At 45.4% G+C, this 26,616-nt stretch overlaps 1 protein-coding gene and 1 long non-coding RNA gene across 2 annotated transcripts; one reads left to right on the top strand and one right to left on the bottom strand.

Annotated features, from left to right (window-relative positions):
• Nucleotides 1-1,809: 1,809 nt before the first annotated feature.
• Nucleotides 1,810-9,287, bottom strand: LOC139839054 (uncharacterized). Its single transcript, XR_011756783.1, has 3 exons — nucleotides 6,769-9,287; nucleotides 6,504-6,648; nucleotides 1,810-2,201 (listed from the first exon to the last, which is right to left on the bottom strand). It is a non-coding gene; the product is annotated as an uncharacterized lncRNA (long non-coding RNA).
• A 10,253-nt stretch (nucleotides 9,288-19,540) lies between these two features.
• Nucleotides 19,541-20,221, top strand: LOC139839352 (uncharacterized mitochondrial protein AtMg00860-like). The gene has a single exon (XM_071829406.1). The coding sequence runs from the start codon at nucleotides 19,541-19,543 to the stop codon at nucleotides 20,219-20,221; it is 681 nt and encodes a 226-aa protein (XP_071685507.1).
• The last annotated feature ends 6,395 nt before the right edge of the window (nucleotides 20,222-26,616 follow it).

The raw sequence follows: 26,616 nt of genomic DNA, 5'->3' as shown, positions 1-26,616 counted from the left end.
GGACAACAGGTAGTGTGGGTCTGCTTGCGATGCCATCTATGCCACAAGGCTCCCTCTGGTAGTTGTCCGCTGCAGATTTGTTTTACCCCTTTCTTCTTTTATCATCTCCTCACCCATATTTTTTTTTATTTGTTAGGTTGCTCGCCGGAGCCAAACTGCTCGACGTTTTGCCTCCCCACGATTTGGTTTGATCTTCATTGGATTGTGCCTGCTGCTGTCTGAAGCCCACCCCAATTTAATTGGATTTCCAATGGATTGTGCATACTGATCGCTCAAGGAACGAGGAAAAAGCTACAATCACATCTACAGTTTACGGACACAACAGGAGATACTTCTATTGGTACAGAGACTCTCACCTGTTACTCTTTACTTTTAGTTTACAATGAATTAGCATATGCGGCTTCTATTTTCTTACTCTTTCTGGTTGTAGTATTTGTTCCCTTCAAATCTCTCCTGAAATTTATTTGCTTATGATTCATTATATATGGCTTCCCATGTTGTTATCATGAACAAATGTCATGCTCAATCTGTAACTATTTATCATAGTAGTTTCTGATTTTGTTTTCATGCTGCTTATTGGTCTTAGAACATGGAGATGAGAGTCACCACGTCTACAACACCTGAAAAGTGAACTGCAGAGCGACCATGAAAGGAGAGAAATGCCCATATCCACACACATTCAAGTGATCAGTTGGTAACATCCTTTATATAACCATGTATTGCAACATGTTTTCTACATAAAAAGCTCATATATACTTATCTTATAAATCTGTATTGATGTAGTTTATTTCATCACCGTCGAAGTGTGTTGATCGCAGTGGGTTATTGATCTGTATCTCACATGAACAACACCTGCTAGGTGATATTTAATTCAGTCCACGAGTTCTTCCATACTCACAATCTGCGACATGCTGCTTGATGCTTAGTGCTTCATCAGTTCAGTTAAGATTAAATAGATACTACTCTATTATCACATCGTATAATTTCCCCTACTGCTAAGATCTAAGGATAGCATCACCAAAGGCTTCAATATTGTGGATATTGAGGTCCGAATCTTACTATTTTACTTTCTGTTTCATCTATGCAGAGAAAGCAGGAATCAAAGACAGCGGTTTTGCTATGATATCATTTACTTGAACTTTTTTGTTTCATCTCAGTATGCAGAGGAGCAGGAATCAAGAACTGCAGTCTTGCTATGATAACACATCTGTGTAACCAAAATGAAGAATAGTTTGACCTGAATATTAAAACTTTATGTTTTAACCTTCGATGATTTTGCATTTAGTTTCTGTTGCATCCAAGACAGTTAAGTATCGCCATTTTGGGTAATTCAAACCCAAGTATTACGCTGTTAGCTATGGATAGATGAGCTATAGTCAGCTACATATTTAGCCACCCACATGACTCTCTACCCTTTCATGTGTATCTGAAATTTCGAATGAGATTTATTTTCACTTTGGCAGGATTAAATAAGTAGTGCTTCCGTCGTTGGCTGTTTTAGTAACTTTGTAAATAATGTATTTCTGCTCATCATCTCACGGCCCTTACTCCTATTGGAATACGAAGATAAACTGTAATATTAGTAGTGTTGGGAGCAGAACATGGATACAGAAAATTCAGGATCAATCGACTAACTACTCTGATATGTAAAAAAGAATTGCAACACCGTAAGTATACCTACTTTTTCACATCATGTCTACAGCTCGACGGAAAAAAGTAATATGACATCTGTGTCTGATTTTCCACGTTTCCAGTACACTGTAATTTCTCATAAAGTCTCTGTTACTGATTACTAAGTTTATTGGCTCTATTATTGACATGATTTCCCGCCGCAACGCGCGGGGTGTCATCTAGTTGAAATAAAAATGGAACCACTAACTAGCAGTAATTACAAAATATACAGACTGAAAAAATGATCACGCAAGCCATATGCAACCAGGACATGAAACCACCCATCATACAGAGAACTAGATAAGAGAAGCAGCTTCAATATGGGATAATAGTAGGTATACCTTACCATCAGGTCAATTTGGGGCATGCCAAATTACTGACATAAACAGAGGAGCTTCAAGAGCATCAACTGTATGATAAGCATACTCTGTGCTTTGATTTACTCAAAGATTTCTATGTCAAAGATGGATATTGGCATTTAGGAGTTCTTAATATTTGTCGAGCTTGAGGTCGGATGGAGGAGCATGCACCTACAAAAGGATAAACCATTGGTTATATGTGATAGTCCATTGTTGCAGAAATATTCGCATAATTATTCAAACTGGAAGAGAGCACTTGACTCCACAAGATGACTGGCCCTGAAAAGGATGGCATGCATCAGTTTTCCATTTTATTTTGGATTGTGTAGCTTTTTTTAAGGTAAACTCAATTACCAAGTAGAACATAAAGCAATTTTACTTTTCACACTCTAATGAATGAGCACATCTTATCACTTGTCAGTAGAGGTATATCAGTATCTTTAGGACTAAACCGGGTGTAGTTCTGAAATTCAGTCTATGGTTTCACAAGATATTCAATTACATTATCAGATTTATCATTGAGAACATGCATACAAGATACAAGATGTAGAAGATATGTAATATACAAGTAACAACATGTCTCCAACTTTTTTGAAATGACATCGTCAAAAACCAAAACCTTCTTCAAATTTGGCTTTCGAAATTCATTTTGTGCAACAATGATTAGTTGCAACCAAAATCAAGTTGGTCGGCAAAATTACACTTCACATTACGTTTCATTAAATTTTTTAATACAATGGATTCATTTTGTGGCCCATCTCGTAGAACAACATTGTGTGTGGAAACTGGATACCTTGGGAGAAATTTCTTATCAAAACACACCAGATTAATCATCTCATAAATAAATTTGTAATTAAAACTGAAAGTGACTAGAAATAACAACAAATAATGCTCGGTAGGGCTCCCCACATGAATACATGCATACATTATCTAGTTGCTACGGGCTTCTTCAATTCCGTAAGTATGCATGTATTAATGTGCTGCCCCACAATCATGGTTTGTTGTTATGGTTGACCAATTTCAGTTTTTGTTTGAAATTTATTTTTCCGACGAATTATCTGGTGTATTTATTTAGCTATGAAGGTGCTCCCAAAATATGCGCTTCCCATCCATAATGTTGTTGTATGAGGCAGGATGACAAATACAATTGTTGTAAGAAAAATCATAATGAGAGAAGCACGGAGAATCCAATGAGAAGTGTAAATTTGCTGATCAGCTTTATTTTGGCTGCAACAAAGCATTGTTCTCTAATATAAAACTCAAAAAACAACCTTTAAAAAGGCTTGGTACTTGATGATGCAATTTGAGATTTGTCGGAGACAAATTTTACTACAGTCAGTAATGATCAAGTTGTTGACATAACTGAAAATCTTGGGCAGCGGAAGACTGAATTTCAAAGCTACATCCGACTTAGTTGTAAAGGTAATGATATAGTTGTACCAATAAGTGATAGTAAAACATTGTGTTCATTCATTTGCATGTGAAAAGTAATTCGTTTTGCATTTTACTTTGCATTTCAGCTTATGCTAGCGAGTTCATTTAATAATTTTTCCAATGTTGTAGATATGTTGGACTAGTCATTTGATGATAAAACTAGTCCAAGAGAAAGAAAACTATTGGATCACCGTCCAATCAAGCTAAACAAAGATGTCATGATCTCATAAACAAATACCATACAAAGTCATATTACAACTTCGTACATGATTGGTGGTGGCCTGGGCATGTTGCTTCACCAGAGCAGCCACGAGTTCTTGGTGGTGCGCATCACTGACGCCTCGATGTAGGGTCATTGATGGGTCTGGGAGAGGTGCACGAATGTTGAAAGTTTGGACAAAATCCATGTCAAGCCAAGCGAGCTACTGCTTATGTTCTCCATGTCCATCACGCAAAGCACTGCCGATTGGCGAATCTATAGCCCAGTACCCGAGTTCTCCATGCTTCCAGCGTAGCCCTGACCTAGCGCGCCAAAAGTTAATTAGAAGTGCCATGTTTCGAAGCTGAAACCCCCTATCAGGGCAAAAGACGAGTTGAGGTAGCCAACTACGCCATCGCCTATTTGTTCAATAATGGCAGACTACAAGCCTACTAAAAGCTTAATTTGGCTTATGGGAAAATCGCTTATTATTGCATCTTCATTACTGTTATGGTTCTAATTTTCCCTAAATGAGGGGCAAATTTTTTAGTTTTGCACATGACTTAGAATTTGTGGTTTAAATCTTTGCCAAGTGCTGAAGAATCAACTATTTTTTTTATTCTTCTTATGAGCAACATTCATGTGCCTTTTTGTAATAGAAAACTATATATGGATACTCCCGTTCTCATTTGTTCATCTCGGTCGCAGGGCCTCCCAGATGTTTCAGAAACATTTTGCACTAAATAATGTTAACATTGAATTAGAAGAGCAGAAAGGGTACATATGTGACACGAAATACATAGCTTACAAGACGGGACTTAGTGTTTATGGCAAAAATTCGTGAAACAACATCTTAAGGTCAGCGATGTCGGTGGTCTTCCAACTTTTAATACCAAATTTATTTAAGGTGAGTACTAACCTTTGTAAGTTATTGTTTCACGAATCCTTGCCATTGACCATTAAGTCCTGTCTTATAAGCTACGTATTTTGTGTCAAAGATGTGTCATTTCTCGTCTTATAATTCAATGCTAAAATTACTTGGTGGGAGATAGGTTCCGACTCACACACCTTCTAAATAGTTCCCGTTCTCATTTGTTCATCTCGGTCGCAGGGACTCAGATGTTTCTGCAGAAACATTTTGCACTAAATAATGTTAACATTGAATTGAAAGAGCAGAAATGGTACATATGTGACACGAAATACATAGCTTACAAGACGGGACTTAATGTTTATGGCAAAGATTCGTGAAACAACATCTTAAGGTCAGCGACTCGGTGACGGTGGTCTTCCAACTTTTAATACCAGATTTATTTAGGGTGAGTGCTAACCTTTGTAAGTTATTGTTTCACGAATCCTTGCCATTGGCCACTAAGTCCTGTCTTATAAGCTATGTATTTCATGTCAAAGATGTGCCATTTCTCGTCTTATAATTTAATGCTAAAATTACTCGGTGGGAGATGGGTTCCGCAGAACATAGCCAAAAGGCCATGCGACTGAGAAGAACAAAAGCAGAGAGAGTAACTATATATTTTAGGCAAAATGAATGTTGCTGGTCAGATGGAAAAGAAAAAATACGGAATTCTTCGGCACTGAAGAAATATTCACGCACCTTCTAAATAGTTACTCCCATTTTTATTTGTTCATCTCGGTCGCAGGGCCTCCCAAATTTTGCACTAAATAATGTTAACATTGAATTGAAAGAGCAGAAAGGGTACATATGTGACACGAAATACATAGCTTACAAGACGGGACTTAGTGTTTATGGCAAAGATTCGTGAAACAATATCTTAAGGTTAGCGACTCGGTGTCGGTGGTCTTCCAACTTTTAATACCAAATTTATTTAAGGTGAGTGCTAACCTTTGTAAGTTATTGTTTCACGAATCCTTGCCATTGACCACTAAGTCCTGTCTTATAAGCTATGTATTTCGTGTCAAAGATGTGCCATTTCTCGTCTTATAATTCAATGCTAAAATTACTCGGTGGGAGATGGGTTCCGCAGAACATAGCCAAAAGGCCATGCGACCGAGAAGAACAAAAGCAGAGAGAGTAACTATATATTTTAGGCAAAATGAATGTTGCTAGTTAGATGGAAAAGAAAAAAAATACGGAATTCTCGGCACTGAAGAAAGACTGACACACCTTGAAGAAAGACTCACACACCTTCTAAATAGAGACTTACCAGCCAGAAGCCACTAACAACATGCGATTTCTTCATACATTTGAAGAAGCGTGGACCTTCAGCTGGCAATTTCTCATTAACCTCCACAACTATGTCCCAAGAAGTATGGAGGCAATGCTGCTCGGCAGCGCGCCAGCAGGGAATGTGGGTGGTAATGGTATGATGCACGAACAGTCTTGTAAGGCCAGCAGGGAACTTTAACTTTCGCGCGTATTCCTAGGTTGCTTATTTGACCAACATAATATCAATTGTATAGTATAAAAATTATATCATTAGAAAGTAGAACATCTAAGTTTTCTAATGATATATATTTTATAATATATATTTTGTATTATATTAATAAAATTTACAACCTAGAAATACGTGCAAGCCCTATAAACCGGGATGGAGGTAGTATTATTTTTTGAAAAGAGGAAAAAACTAGCCATAACTTCACTACATTCATGGTGTATACCTGACAAACGAACTGGTAATATATAGTAGTATGTCGTAATGCCAAAAAACAACTAGTACTGAATCAAAATGTCAATGCAAAAACATTAAAATGGCCTTCAGGCAATAGACATGCATGATGTTGATTGAGCAAATTAGATAAACTTCCTCCGAGTTTTATGAACCAAAGGATAATGACATGATCCAAAGAAAACGGAATGATCCAACCTTGAACATGGTTCTTGCAAGTTGCAAGCTTGCTGCAGCAGATCTTGGGTCCGTCGGGCCGGGTATCAACACAAAGGCAGGGTAGCAAGGTGAGTCGGCGCTGGGAAGGTGCGCTAATGCGGCACTGCTGCGCCGGCAAGGTCGCCTGCATTGCATGAGTTTAACATGTTACATAAACTGAAGATTAACCTCTCGTGAAAGAGGTATTTTGTTCTTTGTTAGTAAAGACGATGCAATAAAAAGGGAGGAGCGGGGCGGACCTGACCTGACCTGCAGAAGCCGCCGTCGATCTGATCCGAGGAGAGCTGGAGAATACGGTTTGTTGCCTTGTTGGTACGTACGGGTGACGGAGGCTAACGAAAAGGTGGGATGGAGGCGATAAAAACCAAAAAGGACGGGGCTTGCCATCGATCCAGGCCAAAGGCCTACCACCTACACGCATTGCTGTCGGTAAAACTGCATTCAGGATTTGCTTTCTATACCTGCTAATAAAAAAACAGCAAGGTTTTTCAAGAAAGTTCACCCCTAAATAATATATTTATCCTCCAACAAAATCGTCGATTTACGGTGCTCATGCTACTGCCGCCGCTGCCGCTAGGGGGCTACTCTTCAATTTTTTTGGCCACACGAGCTAGGGGTAAGCTGCCGGTATTTGGGGTAATTACTGTAGCGTGACCTACGCCATACAGAATTCAGTTCCTAATTAGAGAGACACATCTCCTTTATGATTTTATATAACCTATTGTTCCATTGCCGTCCTAAGCATAGAGATCCTAGAGGCATCTTAATGTCGTTTTGATGTATTATGGACGAAGCTTCCATTACAATGTTGGTTATTACTAGATACTAGATATTGAGTTCCTAATTTTGATTATTTTCAAAGTAGAATACTAAATTGCCATATATCAATTTATCAATTTATTTTAATTTGACAACTGATAAATTCGATCATATTTTTTGCATGCCATTTGCTCCTTGGACGCCACCGCCTGAAGCAACCATAAGGGGTTACCCATGTCAATCCAACGATCAACATGGAGGCGGCTGCAGGTGGCGCAAATAGTAGCTACGCGGAGTATAAGGTCGTCGCCATGGTGGTGGCCCTCGCGCACGTTTTCATCTCCGCACATACGGCACATCTGTCATCGTTGGTGCAATTGTGCCCGAGCAACAAGGTATATACATAGTTTTTTTCTCACGCCGCAACGCGCGGGCATATTTCCTAGTATAAACTCAATTACAAAGTAGAACATAAAGCACCTTTACTTTTCACCCACAAATGAACGACCACACCTTATCACTTATCAGTAGATTTGTATCATTAACTTTAGGAGTAAGGCAGACGTAGTTTTGAAATTCGGTCTATGGTTTCACAAGATATTCAATTACGTTATCGGATTTATCATTGCGAACCTACATGCAAAATGTAATATCAGATGTATAAGATATGTAATATAGTGGTCAAGTAAAAACATGTCTCCGTTTTTTTTGAAATGACATCATAAAAAAGCAAAACCATTTTCAAAGTTGGCTTTCGAGAGGAAACAATGATTATCTGCAACTAAAATCAAGTTGGTCCGTAAATTTACTATTCTCATTAAGTTTCATTATAATTTTGCTTACAATGGATTCATTTGGTGGCCCATCTAGTGCAATAACATTATGAGTGGGTAGTGCATACTCTGGGAGCAATGCAAATCCAAATACACCAGATTAATCATCTCATAAATAAATTTGCAACAAAACATATAGGTGACTATGAGTAACAACAAAACATGCTCGATAGGGCTTCACACACGAATACATGCATACATAGTGTATGTTTGTATTCATGTGGTGCCTCACAAGCATGCTTTGTTGTTATTGTTGACCAATTTCAGTTTTTGTTACAAATTTATTTTCCAATGATTCATCTGGTGTGGCTATGAAGGTCCTCCCAAAATATGCTCTTCCGACTCATAATGTAGTTTTATGAGGCAGGGCACCAAATACATTTTTTGTAAGAAAAATCATAATGAGATTAAGATCATAATAAAATCCAATGAGAAGTGTAAATTTGTTATCCAGCTTAATTTTGGCTGCAGCAAAGCATTGTTCTCCAAAATAAAACTCAAAAATCGACATTGAAAAGGGTTATTGGTCCTTGATGATGGTATTTCAGATTTTCCGGTGACACTTTTTACTACAGCCACTCTTACATCTTGTATGCATGTTGACGATGATCAACCTGATGACATAATTGAGTATCTTTTGAAACCAAAGCATTTTTTTAAACTACATCGTCTTAGTCTTAAAGGTAATGTTATAGCTATATTGATAAGTGGTAAGATACATATGTGCTCATTCATTTGTGTGTGAAAAGTAAATTCGTTTTGCATTTTACTACGGACTTCAGCTTATATGGTGTTTTACAATGAGTTTATTTGATGATGTTTCCAATGTTGCAGATTTGTTGGAGTAATCAATTGATGATAAAATTGGTCCTAGACAAGGAAAGCTCTTGGATCGCAATCCTTTCAAGCTAAACAAAGATGATCATGGGCACATCAAGCAAATACCCTACAAAGTCATGTTACAACTTCGTAAGGATTGGTGGTGGTTTGGGCATGTTGCTTCACCTTAATGTTTGTTTGCAATTTGCATCCTCTTTGGGTGGTATGAGGCGTGCACGGTGTTGTAAGGGGGTCAGCATAGAGGAAACCCCTGGTGATAAGATCTCTCGCAGTGGACCGCGAGTGTCACTGCCAGCCATCTTAAGAAATTGGAGGCCCGGTGCAAAATACATATGGGTCCTAAAGCTTAACAATATATAGATAATAAAATAATAAATTTACTAAATTAGTACTGTATTATATAACTGTAACTTGAGTATTAATATTTTTTTGAAAAGAGGGAAAAACCCAGCCATAACATAAGTACATGGTATATATCTTACAGACAAACTAGTAATATATCGCTATGCCAAGAAAATAGCTAGCACTATATCAAAAATGTCAATGCTAAAAGATTAAATATGACGTTCAGGCAATAAACATGCATGATGGTGATTGACAAATGTAATGATGCAAAGAAATTAAACGGAATGATCCAACCTTGAACATGGTTCTTGCGAGCTTGCTGCAACAGATCTTGGGTCCGTCGGGTCCGGTATCATCACAACGACGGCAGGCAAGGTGCGCTAATGCGGCACTGCTGCACCGGCAAGGTGCGGCGCCGATTTGTACTGACGATCTAGCGGCGCGAGAGCATGCGTGCGAACAACCTCACACGCCCTCATGCCTGCGCGCGACATCATCTTGTGCAGCACCTCGTCTGAGAAACTCAATACAGAACAGATCGCCTGCATTGCATGCACTTGAGTTTAACATGTTGCATAAAATGAAAATGAACCTCTCGCGAAAGCAGTATTTCCTTCGTTGTTGGTAAAGACGATGGAAGAGAAAGGGAGGAGCAGAGCTGAGCTTACCTGCAAAAGCCGCCGTCGATCTGATCTGAGGAGAGCTGGAGAAAATTAGGGTTTGTGGCCTTGAGGGTACGCGTGACGGAGGCTAAGGAAAACGTGGTGGGGTGGAGGCGATATAAAAAGAAAACGGACGGGGCTTGCCTGCTGCTGCGTCCCTTCTTGGGTAGGCCCAAACACGACTTAGGCCCAGAATACTCTATTGCAATTCTTCATGGTCCGTTATGAAAAAACAGCGCGCCTCTTCCCATGTTTCGGCCCATCGATCTGGGCCAAAGGCTCTACAAGTGCATTGCTGTTGGTGAACCTTTGGTACCACTAGCTAGAGACTGACCTTTACAAAGGGAAATATCCTCCCCCATGACGCACGACCCGCTGACATGTGTCAGCGACAGAATCACCGCGTCGCAAGCGAATAGCTACGCGCGGGCCAGTACGCCTACGCGGAGCGTGCGGGCGCGGGCGAGTACATGCATGTGAACGAACGCGGTCACGAGGGCGAGTACGGTGAGATATCTAGTGCTACTAGGCATATAGGTGCTACATGATTCCACCGATCCGGGCTGTTCATTCCTATCCGAGAGATAGGATCGAAGGCAGCAGGGAATCTTCTGCCACCATGTCAAATATGCACATTTACCCTTGCATTGCACCGAATTTGTAGCACATGGTCCATTATTTCCATTGTCAGTCTGACCGCTCACAGTGCTTAAATTATTCGTCTCCGGAGATGGAATATGGAGAAGCGTTGCACCGTTGTGCACAAGACTTCGCGGTGGCATTTTCCTATTTGTACTGCTTGTTAGAGAATACGTATACTGTTCTGATGTTTAGAGATTCATCCAGTCTTGCTTAATATCTACTGATTTGGCAACTTTTCGGATTTGATTGATAAAGAAGGCAGTCTAATTTCACCTGCAATCCTTGTACTAATAAATTGATGTTTTTGCATGCTCGAGCGCGCTTATACTCCTTGTAATATACTTTTCAGAGTATAGTTTTTTGCTTGCAGATTTGTTACATCTCGAAGTGCGTGGAGAGGCTTCCTGTCCGGTTTCTACATGCTCTTGACAACTGCAGTACATCTCCGCTGCACGAGCGTCCAGACTCCAGCTGCCGGTCCAGCTTCAAAAAACGGCAACAGTTTGAGTTCCAACAACAAGGTTGGTCTAGCTCCTGTTCAAGTCGATTGGGAATATTGGGGGAGATCTGAACTGAACGGAGCAACAGTGCAACACACTCGAAACTCATGGTCATATTCCTAAAATTTAGAGAAACGCAGGGCTGAATGTGCATATTTCACATGGTGGCAGAAAGACTACATGTCATGTTCGATCTTGTCCTTTGGTTTAAATTGAATGGTCCAGATTGCATGGGAATCATGTAGCACGTATGTGCCTGGTAGTACTAGATATCTTCTCCTTTCCATCGCACGAGTACAGATTCGTTCACTATGCATGGCCCACGTGAGTGCGTGCTGCCGCAAAGTTTCACCGACATGCAGCATCGCTAGCTCTAGCACCGCATGCATCCATGTGATCAGTATCTAGCTCTTGCACACACATACCAAGCATAAGCCGAACTACATCAAAGTAAAAAAAGCACGAGCACAACTTAGTTAGAGCATCTCCAGTCGCGTCCCCCAAACCGTCCCCCAAACGGATTTGGGGCGCGCCGGACAGAAAATGCGTTCCAGCCGTGTCCCCCAAAGCCCTTTTTTGTCCGGCGCGCCCCCATACGGTGTCCGGCGCCCCGAGCCCGTCCCCGTCCCACAGGGGACGCTCCGGGGACGCCGGACACAACGAAAAGCGAGGCCAACCGACGCGGGGCCGACCCGTCAGCGGCACGGGGAAAAGTCGTCTCACACTCCCGCCAAATCCCGCCGCTCCGCCAAATCGCGCCTATACCGCCGCGCACGGGCCTCCCAAAACATATCCCCGCCGATTCATTTCTCCTATCCCGCCGATTTCTTTCTCCCTCACGCCGTCCACCCGCCGCCGCTACCCTCTCCCCATTCCATGGCGCGCCGCCGACAGCCCCAAAAGATGGCGAAGAAAGCGGCCAAGAAGCCGCCGGAGCAATGCGACGATAGGGGCGAAAGCGCCGTTCGCGAAGCCGCGGAAGGCGCCGGCTGCGAAGAAGAAGCTGAAGGAATGACCGAAGATCAATGGCGACAAGATTGCACTGCGCCGGAAGCTATCGACGGCGGAGCGGAAAGGACGGAGGGCGGTGGAGGCGGAGAAGAAGGCTCGGGCGGCGCGCCGGCACCGGCACGTAATGGCCGGGTGTATCGCCGCCACCAACGCGAGCCCATGGAGTACGTCCATGCCGGTGTACGTTCCCGGAGTGATCTCTCCGTCGCAAGCCGCCTTCTACAACGACGGCCCCTCCGCCACTCCCGGGTGCGTGACGCCTAACTTGTCGCCGCACTACCAGGATGCGCTGCCGCACGGCGGCTTCAACCCCAACAACCTCTACTCCCCGGCGTACGAGCAGCGCGAGCCAGGACTCGGTCCAGACGGCGACCCTTTCACCGGCCGCAGGGGTCCGCTCGAATACGACGGCGCCGGTGCTGAGGAGGAGGACGGGGTTGAGGAGGAGGACGACGAGGAAGAGGAGGGGGTGGAGGACGACGAGGAGGACGACGATGAGGACGAAGAGGGCGTTGACGAAGAGGACGACGAGGGTGCCGGTGACGATGATCTCGTGGAGGTAGACGCGGACGGCGTGAGGACGAAGAAGAAGAAGAAGAAGGCGTCGGGCACACGAGGCCCGAAGTGGACGCCTACGGAAGATCTTTGTCCGTGCGAGTCGTGGGCGACGGTGAGCCATGACTCCATCATTGGCGCGAACCAAAAAGGCGGGAAGTATTGGGCGAGGATCAAGGCCGAGTTCGATGAGCGCAAGCTCATCAACGGCGACTACCGAAAGTGACAATGAAGAGGAGCGAGGAAGGCAATGTCGACGCGATGGGCCATCATCCAGGCGTCGGTGAACTCCTTCCATGGGTACCATCGGGACTTAGAGACCGCAGGCGACGGCGCGCCGACGTCGCCCAACCGGTACGACTGTTTCTTCCATAATCAGTAGCGCCTACATTGTGTTCGATGAAATGACTCTGCTTCCTTTGGTTAGTTTGCTAGTGCCATGGAGTTTTAAGCGAGGAATTCAGATGGGCATAAGCCGTTCGCCGATGCATTGCTATGGCAAGCTCAAAATGAATGAGAAATGGCGGCCGACGCGCTTGTCGCTGTCCAAGGGGAAGGACGCCATTGATCCGGGACGCGCCGCCGGCAACTTCGACAGGGCGTCCTATCGGCAACAAGGCTGCCAAGGCCGCCTTGGCCGACGCTGCGTCGTACGAGAAGACGCAGGCGTCGATCACGAAATGCCTCGCCGACGTCTCCTCGACCTTTATCTCCCGCGACAAGAAGGCCGACCAAAGGTGGGCCGAGCTGCTCAAGAGGCAAGAGGAGAAGCTGGAGCTCAAGAAACGCAGGGACGACATGTCCCTGCTGAGAACGTCGACAGAGGGAATGTCTCCCCGGACGCGAGCGGCACACAACTTCTTCAAAGGCCAGATCCTCGACGACATCGAAGCCAAAATGGCGGCGGCGGACGCGGCGGCCCTGGCAGCGGCAGCGCAGCAAGAGCAGGCTGACGCGTCTTCTACTGCTACACCTGCGTCGGCCTCCGCGTCGGCGACGGAGCAGACGCACCATGCACGAAACGAGCGGATCGCGACGAGGTCGTCGTGCTCGACGGCCTGCGTCGACTCAGACACGACGCCGTCCACCAACCCCTGCCCCTTCTTCTAATTTGCATGCACCACCGGTCTCAGAATATGATCGCGCGCCCGATTTCTTTGATCGATCGCCGCTACTCTGATCGCGACGAATCGGCGGGAACGATCTCTTTTGAATGCATCTATTTGAATTTCTGATTGGGGGCGGCGTTTGGGGGACGCGGCTGGGGAGCGACGTCCCCCAAACGCGGCACGAACAAAACACGTCCCCCAAACGCTCGATCTGGCGCGGTTTGGGGGACGGTTTGGGGGACGCGACTGGAGATGCTCTTATGTACACAAGCACGAGCGACGAATGAGTACAATCACTAAATTACGCACAACGCACAAGTACAATTATGTCAACACACGAGTACAGTTCCGTACAACACACGAGTACAGTTGAACACACGGACGAGTACAAGTACAGTCACGCGCACGAGCAGGTACAGTTACGCACACGAGCAGGTACAGCCGCGCACACGAGTAAGTACAACCGCGTAGACGATCGAGTACATGTACAGTCGCGCAGACGAGACAGGTACAGTCACGCACACGAGTAAGTACAGTCGCGTACACGAGCGAGTGCAGGTACAGTCGCGCACACGAGGAAGTACTAGTACAAAAGCACATGTACAGTAGCGCACACGAGTAAATACAATTACTGAGTAAAGGAAAAAACTGCATCAAATACAGTAAAAACAGAAGTACTTATCAGTTGAAGCACGAGTACAGTTAGGTACACACCACGAGTACAACCACACTAGTATTGGAAGTACGAAAAAAAAGTATCTCGAAACATATCAACATGGATCTAGTTTTGAAGATCTCGACGTGAAGATCTCAAAAGTGAAAACGGTTCGTAATTTGGACTTATGGTTCGCAAGATATTTCATTTTGAAAAAAGGAATCTACAAAAATAAAGGGAAAACTGGACCATCCCCTGTCATTCTCTCTCCTCTCCTATCCCACTTTGCTTTCCCTTGCGACACTTGGCGAGCAGGGAGACCACTTCCCACCAAAATTCTGTCACCACAACGTGTCACGTGTCGCATGCGGAGAAACTTTTGGACCTTCGCGAAGACCGGCCTTTTTTTTAGAGTTTTCCGAATTGTTTTCTTGCAGGAAAACAGTTCGTTAAGCAGATGACCCAGATGTCTCAGAAAAAAAGAAGAAGCAGATGACCCAATGATGTACTTGTTCCCCTTCAGAGGTCGTACACGTTCTTAAACCGTAATCTTTCCCACGCAAGCGATGTAGCCGACCTCCAAATCTTCAGCTTGAAAGGTACTACCCCCTATCGAATTCAATCGACGTGAAAATATATCTACTTATAGGCAAGCGTTGCACTTTTCCGCGTTGATCTGAGTGTATGCAAAGTACTGATTTTTTTTTTCTTCAGGAGTATGTACATGTGCCTAACCTGGAAGTCGAGTCAACCAGAGTCGTCCCAACTCCCAAGTCCCAACCAAGAACCAACTGTGAAAGTCCGCCCAAGGTAGCCCTTACCTTGTCGTGTGAAGATGGACAAAAGTGACTTTTTTGTTGGAAACTTTAGCACAAAATGGATAAGATTTACAAAACTTCTAGGGGCGCCATGCTCTGTAGCTTATGGGCCACATGCTACTTGGAGCGGCTCAACCAAATACGTTACACTATGACGTCCCAGACCAGTCTGTTATGCTATCTACCATGGTGCCCGGACCCGGCATCATGAAACAAAGCAATTTTGTAAAATATTTTCTGCTACCTGCACCTTCTTTGTTAAACTGGCCACTATGTTATGCGGAATGATGTACCTGCACCATCTCTATTACGGAGTAGATTACTGATAGTTTATCCCAAGCAGTGACGAACATAGGAACTTCCAGAAGCTTGGACAAACAAAGTTAAGCCGTTAAATTTTGCTATACAAATCATAAATCGTAACCTTTATGTCGTTTGGCAACCCTAGGCGGCTGCCCGGGCTTAGGGATGGCTAGGTCCTGTTGGAATTTTGGCCCATATTGGATCAACACAATAAATATTCCAGAAATTCCTAATAAATCCTAGAGGCCCACATGGCCCATTCATGCATGGCAGGGTGGGACAAAAGTTTAATCGCATTCTTTAGTTGAAGAAGAGTTGGAGCAGCTTATAAGGGGAGCTCTTCATACCTTTTGTAAGAGAGAAATAATAGGAGGAAATAGGAGCTGACCACACGCGCGCTCCTCTGACGACGACGCCGCTCGCCTCGTCACGTCGCAGTTTGCAACATCGACTACTTCCCCAATGACGACTTCTTCCCCGACATCAGTGACATGGCTCTCAACAATGGCAACGCTGGACCGTATGTGTTTTTGCCTTCCTTTTATGAGATCATTATCCTCTTTCTTCTCCTAGCAACAAGTTCAGGTTCATTGTCAGCAAACATATTGCTCTTCTCAATCAGTTTAGACATGTTTCTCCTTTACTCTATGGTGATTTGCATGACTAGTTTAATCTTAAACTTTTTAGTCATGTTTTATCCAATGTTTTATTTGATTAAATCATGGGAAAAATTGCTAATATATTCAACAGGTCCGCCCATGAGCCCAAGGACTATGGCGACACAATCACACAAAGGTAACATATATAAAATGTCAATAGTCCGACTATAGGCGTGTGTATATAATGGAAGCCGTACTGTTTCTGTTCCAAAAGAAAAGAAGTCGTACAGTTTTCCGCTAGTGACTTGCCACTTGCCAAGTTCATCTCTGTTTTGTTGCAGGCCAAACTATACAACCTGTCCAGTCCAATAATGTACTCCTAAGGTCTTGCGTGAGACTTCAAACATGCCATTAATTAGTCAGGTGTAAACTATTTGTCTGAGAGACTTCAAATTAATAAGGCATTTGTGCGAGACTTGAAACATGGACTATGCTATTCTAGTGCAGGCTAAAATGAATGAGCATCTAATCTACCTGTAATTAACTCTTGGCGCGAAGGAGCTAATCAACATCAGTGTATTATCATTGCTCAGTGCTAACCGGATGTCCCCTTTTGTCACTTGCTCCAGGCGCGGAATGAATCCGTCGTAGGCACCTATGCCGGCGATTTTAGCTCAATTGGGTGGATCAATTGTGTCACACCTGATGCCACGCTTCAAACATCAGTGTGACATGAGAGCTTCTTGCTGTCGGCCCATGGGCTGTAGGTGTGTGTGTAGTTGGGCCGCATACTGGCAGCTGTAATGTTGGAATCATCGATGAAATAGAATCCTGAAAGGAAACGTATCTCTCCTTCTGTCTTGCTCTCACCCCCTTCGTGCTCCTCCCACCTCATGCTCCCTTCCCGTCCGATCCCTCCTCTCTGATTTCAGTTGAGGTCGTGACAATTTGGTATCCAGAGCCAGTAATTCCTGTGAATTTTTGCTTCCGTTCTGTTGAGCTCTTCATCCTCTCGGCGTTGATCCGTAAACCCAGGCGAAAGGTGGGAATCACTCCGGTGAATCCCGCAAAATCCTTAGCTCGGTTCGATCCGTTTGGAGTGAGCAGCAACGGCGCCAGCAAAGACCAACGCGCAGGCCCAGCAAGTGCTGATGGCGCTTGAGACGAGTGGAGCAGAGATGAAGGCGATGTTGGAGCAGATAATGAAGCGCATGGACGACAACGTCGCGCTCGGCACCAAGCGCTACGAGGAGCAGCGCGCGGTCAACGCTCAGATCGCCCAGGATCTCCATGCCTGTCGCAAGCAGATCGACCTTACTCAGGCCGATGTGGATGAGGCGCGCCAGGCGGCTTCCACGGTGACCTCTCCGACGATGGTGCGTTCACACGCCGTGGACCACCGTGCCGCGGCGGCGGGCGGCAACCCCGGACTGGGTATGCCTGGGTACCCGCGTCTCGCCAATGACGGCGCGCCCCTGCTACCTGCAGCTCCTGATGCGCCGTTGTCACGCCCCCAACCTGTTCGGCAGAATGCCGACATCGCTCCGCAGCGTGAGCGGGAGGATGAGGGCGGGTTTGTTAAGCCCCCAAAGCACGACTTTCCTCGATTTGATGGTTCGCTTCCAACCCTATGGCTCGATCGCTGTGTTGCTTACTTTGATATGTACAGAGTGAAGCCGCAGAATTGGGTAACAACAGCGTCACTCTATGTTGATGGGCATGCCGCGCTTTGGCTTCAAGCATATCGCCAGTTACACGCACAAGTAAGTTGGACTCGTTTCTGTCAGGCGGTAGTGGAGGAATTTGGGCCTGACGAGTTTGAGGACCAAATGCACAAGCTACTGCAACTTCGTCAGACAGGATCAGTAGCAGAATATAGAGTGCAATTTGAAGTGTATATGTACCATCTGCTGGCACTTGATCCCTCTCTGAGCAGCAAGTTCTTTGTGACAAAATTTGTGCTGGGCTTGAAAGATGAGTTGCGCGCCACGGTGCGTATTCAAGCACCAACTAGTATCACTAGAGCAACAGTGTTTGCTAAGATACAGGAAGAAGAATTAGCAGCTTGTCGACCTCGCAGCCGTCCAGCTCCGGGAGGCAGACCACCACCTGCAGCGGCAGCTGCTCCACAACGTCCTCGAGCGGCGCCAGATGATTTTGCCAGAGAGCGTCAGCTCAGAGATTTTCGGCGAGCCAATAATCTGTGTTTCAAATGTGGGGATCGCTACTCACGCGATCACCAGTGCAAACAACAGGGAGCTCAATTGCTCACTATTCAGGTGGGTGAGTTTGGTGAGGTCCTGACAGAGGATGTTGTGCATGCGCTGCAACTGCTTGATGAACCTGATGTGGAACCAGTGCAGTGTTGTTTATTGTCTGCTCAAGCAACATCTGGAACAGAGTCTCCAGCTTGTATCCGTCTGTCCGCCCGTGTCCGGGATCAAGCTATGTTGTTACTGTTGGACTCTGGAAGCAGTCACAGTTTTGTCAGTAGTATTTTTGTTCAGAGGCTAAGTTACCTACAGTCCCCATTAACTCAGTTTCTGTAAAAGTGGCTAATGGACAGCTCGTTACTTGTGACAGTATGGTTTCTTCACTTCAATGGACAAGTCAGGGGCATACGTTTGTTACAGATCTACGAGTGCTTCCTTTAGATGGGTATGATGCGGTTTTGGGCATGGACTGGCTCGAGGAACATAGTAATATGAATTGCAAATGGAAGGAAAAGACAGTTTCATTTGATCACCAAGGGCAGTGGATTACCTTGCAAGGCATTACTTCAGCTTCTGTTGCAGCACCTGAGCAAATGGACTTCTTCATGTTACAACAACTCGAGGACCATAATGAGATATGGGCAATTGCTGTGCTCGAACAGTCACCTGACACTCCGCCGTTATCCACACTCTTTCCTCAAATTCAGATATTGTTGACTGAATTTTCTGATGTGTTTGCCGAGCTGGAAGGATTGCCGCCTAGCCGCTAGTATGATCACGCGATCTCCTTGGAAGCTGATGCACGACCACCAAACTCCAAGCCTTACCGCTACTCTCCTCTACAGAAAGATGAGATTGAAAGGCAAGTTACTGAGATGCTCCGCTCAGGGGTAATCACACACAGCATGAGTCCATACGCAGCGCCAGTATTATTGGTCAAGAAGAAGGATGGGAGTTGGCGATTTTGTATTGATTATCGTCGGTTGAATTTGGCCACAATCAAAAACAAATTCCCTCTGCCAATAGTCGACGAACTTCTGGATGAACTTGCGGGTGCCAGTTTCTTCTCCAAACTAGACCTGCGTGCAGGCTATCATCAAATTCGCATGAGGCCAGAGGATGAGGAGAAGACCGCATTCAAAACGCATCACGGTCATTTCCAATTCCGCGTGATGCCGTTCGGTCTGACGAACGCGCCAGCTACTTTCCAGTGCCTCATGAACTCTATTTTCGCGGACTATACTCGTAAGTTCGTCATCATTTTCCTCGATGATATTTTGGTCTATAGTGCGTCCTTGCAGGAACATGAAATTCATCTGCGTTTGGTCCTTGCCCGTTTGCGCCAACATCAATTATATGCCAAGGCTTCAAAGTGCTCGTTTGTGCAAGACCGTATTGAGTATTTGGGGCACGTCATCTCCAAGGACGGTGTTTCCACAGATGCGGAGAAGACAAAAGCGATGCAAGCATGGCCGGTACCTACATCGGCCACTGAACTCCGTGGATTCCTTGGTTTAACCGGGTATTACCGCAAGTTCGTGCCGCGCTACGGTATCATTGCAAAGCCGTTGACACAGTTATTGACAAAGAAGGGTTTTCTGTGGTCAACATCAGCACAACAGGCATTTGATCAGCTCAAGGACGCCATGGTCAACACGCCGGTCCTGGCTCTGCCCAATTTCAGTCGTCCCTTCTCCATTGAAACTGACGCCTGTGACACGGGCATTGGTGCTGTGCTAGTTCAAGATGGCCATCCAATTGCGTACTTTAGTAAGGCATTGGGTGTGCGCAATCAAAAACTCTCGACATATGAGAAGGAGTTTTTGGCAGTGATGATGGCGGTGGACAAGTAGAGGGCATATCTACAGCGTGGCCCATTTGTTATCGCCACTGATCACAAGAGTTTGTGTAACTTGGAGGATCAGCAGCTTGATACAGAGTTGCAACGCAAGGCCATGGCGAAGCTCGTGGGACTGCAATTCAAATTTCAGTACAAGCGGGGCAAAGAAAATGGTGCTGCAGATGCACTTTCTAGGGTGGGCCATCTTCTTACGGCCAATGCACTATCTCTCTGTCAACCAACCTGGGTTCAAGAAGTGTCCAATTCGTACACTACTGATTCTGACGCTCAATCTCTCTTGGCAAAGTTGGCAGTGCAGAGTCCAGATGAGGAGGGTTTTGAATTGCACAGTGGGTTGATTCGTTTCAAAGGCCGCCTCTGGATTGGTAACAATACAGCTTTGCAAACCAAACTAATAAGTGCCATGCATGCCAGTGCCGTGGGAGGCCACTCAGGTGCTACTGCCACTTATCAACGGGTCAAAAAGCTATTTTGTTGGAAGGGAAAAAAATCTGCTGTCGAAGATTTCGTTCGTCAGTGCAGTATCTGTCAACACTCAAAGCATGAGCACAGTAAACCTTCTGGTAAGCTTCAACCCCTACCCGTTCCAGAAGTGGCTTGGCAAGATATTTCCTTGGATTTTGTGGAGGGGCTGCCTAAATCTGAGGGTTTCGACTCCATCTTGGTGGTGGTGGACAGACTGACGAAATTTGCTCATTTCATTCCTTTGCGTCATCCTTATTCGGCATCTCAAGTAGCTCGCGCGCTCTGGGACAATGTGATTAAACTGCACGGAGTACCGCTCACTATTGTCTCTGACCGCGACAAAATATTCACTAGTGCTGTTTGGAAGAATGTGATGCAGACTGCCGGTACAAAACTGCTTTACGCCACGGCCTATCACCCACAGACGGATGGACAGACTGAGCGTGTCAACCAGTGCCTGGAAATGTATCTTCGTACTGCCATTCATGACATCCCTCGTCAATGGCGTCGTTGGCTTCCAGTAGCTGAGTTCTGGTACAATTCGAGCTTCCATGCTTCCCTGAATTGTTCCCCATTCAAGGCATTGTATGGTCGTGAGCCCAATTTGGGTGGTATGCTGCAATGGGAAGGAGCAGCGTTAGGCGATGGTGAAGAATTCAATTGGCCATAACACACTGCGGCTCTCCGTGCACAACTGGGCCGAGCTCAGTTCAGAATCAAGAAACAGGCGGACCGTAACAGAACAGAGCGGGAGTTTCAGGTGGATGAATCGGTATTGCTGAAACTTCAACCTTACGCTCAGACTACTGTGGCTAACCATCCGCGTGCAAAGCTGGCTTACAAGTTCTATGGACCATTCAAGGTTGTGCAACGCATTGGCGCGGTGTCTTACAAACTTGCCTTGCCCGAGGACAGTCGCATTCATCCAGTGTTTCATATCTCCCAGCTGAAGCCATTCACTCCTGATTACACTCCGGTGTTTGATCAGCTGCCCCGTCCCCCATACTTGTCAGCTTCGTCATTGATTCCAGTAGCTATTCTTGATCGTCGGATTGTAAAGAAAGGGCATCAGTCTCTTGTTCAGTTGAAGATTCAATGGCAATCTCTCTCTCCTGATGACGCTACATGGGAGGATTATCAGGTGCTTCGCCGCACATTTCCAGGAGCAGCGATCTGGGAGGGAGCTTCATCTTTAGAAGGAGGCAATGTCACACCTGATGCCACGCTTCAAACATCAGTGTGACATGAGAGCTTCTTGCTGTCGGCCCATGGGCTGTAGGTGTGTGTGTAGTTGGGCCGCATACTGGCAGCTGTAATGTTGGAATCATCGATGAAATAGAATCCTGAAAGGAAACGTATCTCTCCTTCTGTCTTGCTCTCACCCCCTTCGTGCTCCTCCCACCTCATGCTCCCTTCCCGTCCGATCCCTCTCTGATTTCAGTTGGGGTCGTGACAAATTGAGAGCTATGTACCGATAGTGTATGAACGTCTTGCTGTTGTTGGCGAAGGGAATAAAACAAAGAGCAAATGCCGTCTAAATATCGACCAAATCGCGGTGCTGGCAGATTTTTTTTTGCGAAACACAGTACAATCAAAGATGCTCATACGTACGCGCACACACTCACCCCTATAAACGAACACACGCACACCCTACCCCTATGAGCACCTCCAAGAGACTGCATTGAAGAACTGATCCGGCGGGTCTTGAGATTGACGAAGTCACCACAGGCGCCTCGCTGTCGACGGGAACGTCGCCTCCCACTGAAGAATATTCCGCCTTTATGACACACCAAAGTGTCAAATCTGGGATTTGAACTCTGTTGGGCTGGGGATGCCACTGCCCTTCTAACCATCCAACCACAGGTTGATTCTCGGTGCTGGTAGTTTCACAAGACCTCTCTGAACTAGCGGTAGAGCGGAGCGAGTTGGGTTGATACGTTCCAAATGTAGGTACATGTGCATTGTGCGTAACCTGGACGTCCAGTCAATCACAATCGTCCCAACGAACTGTGGAAGTCCCATGGACCGAGGAGGGATCAGGCTCCAACGTCGCGGGTAGAGGGAAAAAGTTTATTTCAAACCCTGAACTTATAGGGGTTTGACGGAATAAACCCTCAATTCCAAATCCCTGTCGTTTGTACCCTGAATTATTGAATCCCTGTCTAAATCAAACCTTGGAGCTGTTTGGTGGACCGGGAAACTACAAATCCCGGCCGAAAATATAGGAGCCCACCAGTCAGTACATGTAATATTAAAAAAATTGTTCAATGCTGAGGTAGCAGTGGGACCCACCTGTCAGAACCATCTCTCTCCTCGTATCTAGTGGTCAACATGCAAAAAAAAGATTTGGAGCCATGGCAGACGAGCTGTGAGGAGCGAGGTGGAATCGGGGAGGACCGTGAGATCAGGCGAGGGAGTGGATTAAAAGGTGTGTCGTGTGCTAGGAGGTCGCCGACGACCTGGCCGAGTTCGGGTGGTGGGGGACACGTACAGGAGGCCGAGCTCGGGGGAGGGCATGATGAGGAAGATGGCTAGGTGGCAAGGGAGCATCTGGGGCCTATGTCTCGGCCAAATTTAGGGGAGGGCTAGCGTCTTTGCCTAATGTAGGGGAGGTCTGCCGTCTTTGGTGGATTCAGAGGTGGGACGGCGTGCTCGCATGAGGAGGACGGGCGCTCTGCAACTCCTCATGGCTCTAAGGCACGCGACCTTGGCCCGCAGCACTGGCCTCGGTGGACGTGGCCTTGGATGAGGATTTGGCGCTCCATGGTGCGACATGGATGTTTCCCGGCGACGGCCCTGACCCCGATAGTGTCCTCTGTGGTGGTGGGGCAGATATCTCTGAGCATGTCTGCGGTGGTGTGGAACTAGTCCCTGCGGCGGTGGCGCTCTGCCCCTTGGTGGCGATGGTCGTGAGTTTCCGGCGGCACTGCAGGTTGAGGGATCTGCATCTGTGAATGGTTGCCATGTGAAGGAGGAGAAAAGAAACATGACGGAGGTACAAGATGATATGACATGTGGGCCAATATAGTCAGTGAGAGTAGCAATTCAGATTTTTATTTTTCTGCTTTTAAAAATACTTCAGGGTTTGATTTAGACCGGGATTTAATAGTTCAGGGTACAAACGACAGGGATTTGAAACTGAGGGTTCATTTCGCCGAGCATCTACGAGTTTAGGGTTGAAAATAGACTTTTCCCCGGGTAGAGATGATACACTCCTTCTATATTAAACTGGTCACACTGTTAATGTAACATCCCAAAAATTTCAAAACAAAACAAATGAATTTCCCTAGTTCCAAATTTTGGAACCAACAAAAACTTTTATTAAATTAAGTTTGATGCTTAGTGATCTTGCTTAATTCTTTTGCTATTGCCATGATTGTTTGTTATAGTAGTTTGAAATAATCTTAAACCCTAAACCTCACCCCTCTTTTCACCATCCTAGTTAAAATAAAAATAAAAGGAAATTAAATAAGAAAAAGGTATATGTGCCTATGGCTATTTTTACAAAATCTTTAACCTAGACCTTTCTACTTTGCCTAGAGGTTTGGAAAACCTTCATACACCTTACCTAGTACTTATCAAACCAAATCCAAATTGTTTTCCAAAGAAAATAAAAAGAAACTAAAAATGCCATAGAGGCATATGAGAGTAAAATAGCAAATATGTGAATTTAAGAATCTTGACCCTAAGACATGTTGTGAATGGTGGGATCACTCCTATATACCATTTCAACACTCAACAACACCAATTGGGTCAAGCCAAGTCAAATTAAATCTCAAATGCAACATATGCATAGAGGCCTATGTGACACATAGCCATAATACCCAATGCTTGCCCAATGACTTTAAACCTTGACCAAATGATGTGAAACCATCTCTCAACCTAATATAACACTAACTTGACCCTAACCCATGTCCAAGTGAAGCAAGATGAACAATTTACAAGTTTAATGAAATATGACACATCACCTCTTATGTGTTATGGCCATTTTTGCAAATCTTTGAGCAAGACCATTTGAATTAGTTTCAATGGTTGGAAAATGTTTCTAAACTAATAAGAATCACATTAGAGTCAAGAAAAGTCAAATCAAATGGAGAGAAATCAAATGGTGAGATAATTCTATTTTCACTCACATACACATAAGGCCAATTTTGCAAATCTTCATCAAAGGCAACCATTGCTTGATCTATTGCTTGTAGAATACTTATATATGATAAACAAACACAATTGCATCAAAGAAACCAAAATCAAATCAAAGCAAATCTCAAAATCAACATACATGTGATAATGGTCCAATTTGGGTTTTATAAAATGTTCCCTACTTTACCCCTTGGTTTTGACTTTTCTTCAAACTAAACTTGGTCAACCAAAGCCATGTCATCCAAGACCAGGTCAAGGTGAGTAACTTTCATGTTGACCACCATGGCTAGAGTTGACTAGGTTGACCAGTATGAATGTGACAAATAGTGTATGTGAAGCAAAGTGAAGATCAACCTCAAATTTGAAACTTTGCAAAACATCTCCAAATTGAACACAACCACCACCATTCCAACCCTTTAATTGTATGATTGAGCTCCACCAAAAAGATTTCCAAAATTCCAACATTTTCTTCATGCGGCCATTTACACAAACACTGGCAGGCATGCATTACAATTTGACATACATGCTTATGTCCACTGGTTTTTAGCCTCCACCCCTTTCCATATGTGATCATCAACTTCCTGCACCCCCTCTGTACCAAGCCAAGCCCTTTTGCACTGAGTAAAGTGAGGCCATGATCATATTTTGGCCATGCCAAGAACCATGCCGGCCACTCTCCTCACTTTCTCTCTGGACCTCCCCTACCCATCTCACCTTGCCAACTAGCTTCTCTGCACTCCACCGAGCATGCTAGTACCCTCCCTAAGCAAAGAGACAGCATCACTTGGCCAAACGTCGCGCGCCTAGTACCTCGCCATGGCGTGCCAGGCACGCGGTGAGCGCGCCCCGACCCCATCCTGGACGCGACAGAGCACCTCTGGTCCAGTCGCCCTCGTCCTTCCCTTTGATACGTCTCCGACGTATCGATAATTTCTTATGTTCCATGCCACATTATTGATGATTTCTACATGTTTTATGCATACTTTATGTCATATTTATGCGTTTTCCGGAACTAACCTATTGACGAGATGCCGAAGGGCCAGTTGCTGTTTTCTGCTGTTTTTGGTTTCAGAAATCCTAGTAAGGAAATATTCTCGGAATCGGACGAAATCAACGCCCAGCATCCTATTTTTCCACGAAGCTTCCAGAACACCCGAGAGTCGCCAGAGGGGAGCCCTGGTGGGCCCAGGAGGTAGGCCGGCGTGGCCTAGGCCCTGGCCGCGCCGCCTTATCATCTCACCGCCTCTTCGACCCTCTGACGCCGCCTCTTCGCCTATTTAAGCCCCCTCAACCTAAAACCTCGATACGGAAAGCCACGGTACGAGAAACCTTCCAGAGCCGCCGCCATCGCGAAGCCAAGATCTGGGGGACAGGAGTCTCTGTTCCGGCACGCCGCCGGGACGGGGAAGTGCCCCCGGAAGGCTTCTCCATGACACCGCTGCCATCTCCACCGCCATCTTCATCACCGCTGCTGTCTCCCATGAGGAGGGAGTAGTTCTCCATCGAGGCTCGGGGCTGTACCGGTAGCTATGTGGTTAATCTCTCTCCTATGTACTTCCATACAATAATCTCATGAGCTGCCTTACATGATTGAGATTCATATGATGATGCTTGTAATCTAGATGTCGTTATGCTAGTCAAGTGGATTTTACTTATGTGATCTCCGGAGACTCCTTGTCCCACGTGTGTAAAGGTGACAGTGTGTGCACCGTGTGGGTCTCTTAGGCTATATTTCACAGAATACTTATTCACTGTTATGAATGGCATAGTGAAGTGCTTATT

This window comes from Lolium perenne, chromosome 4, assembly GCF_019359855.2.
Source record: "Lolium perenne isolate Kyuss_39 chromosome 4, Kyuss_2.0, whole genome shotgun sequence".
Taxonomy (NCBI): Eukaryota; Viridiplantae; Streptophyta; class Magnoliopsida; order Poales; family Poaceae; genus Lolium; species Lolium perenne.
The sequence above is the reverse complement of the archived record's forward strand: the minus strand, read 5'-3'. Positions and strand labels throughout refer to the sequence as shown.

Excerpts from the sequence above, each read along its gene's own strand:
- LOC139839352 (XM_071829406.1), top strand. The coding sequence starts at position 19,541 with ATGCCGTTCGGTCTGACGAACGCGCCAGCTACTTTCCAGTGCCTCATG.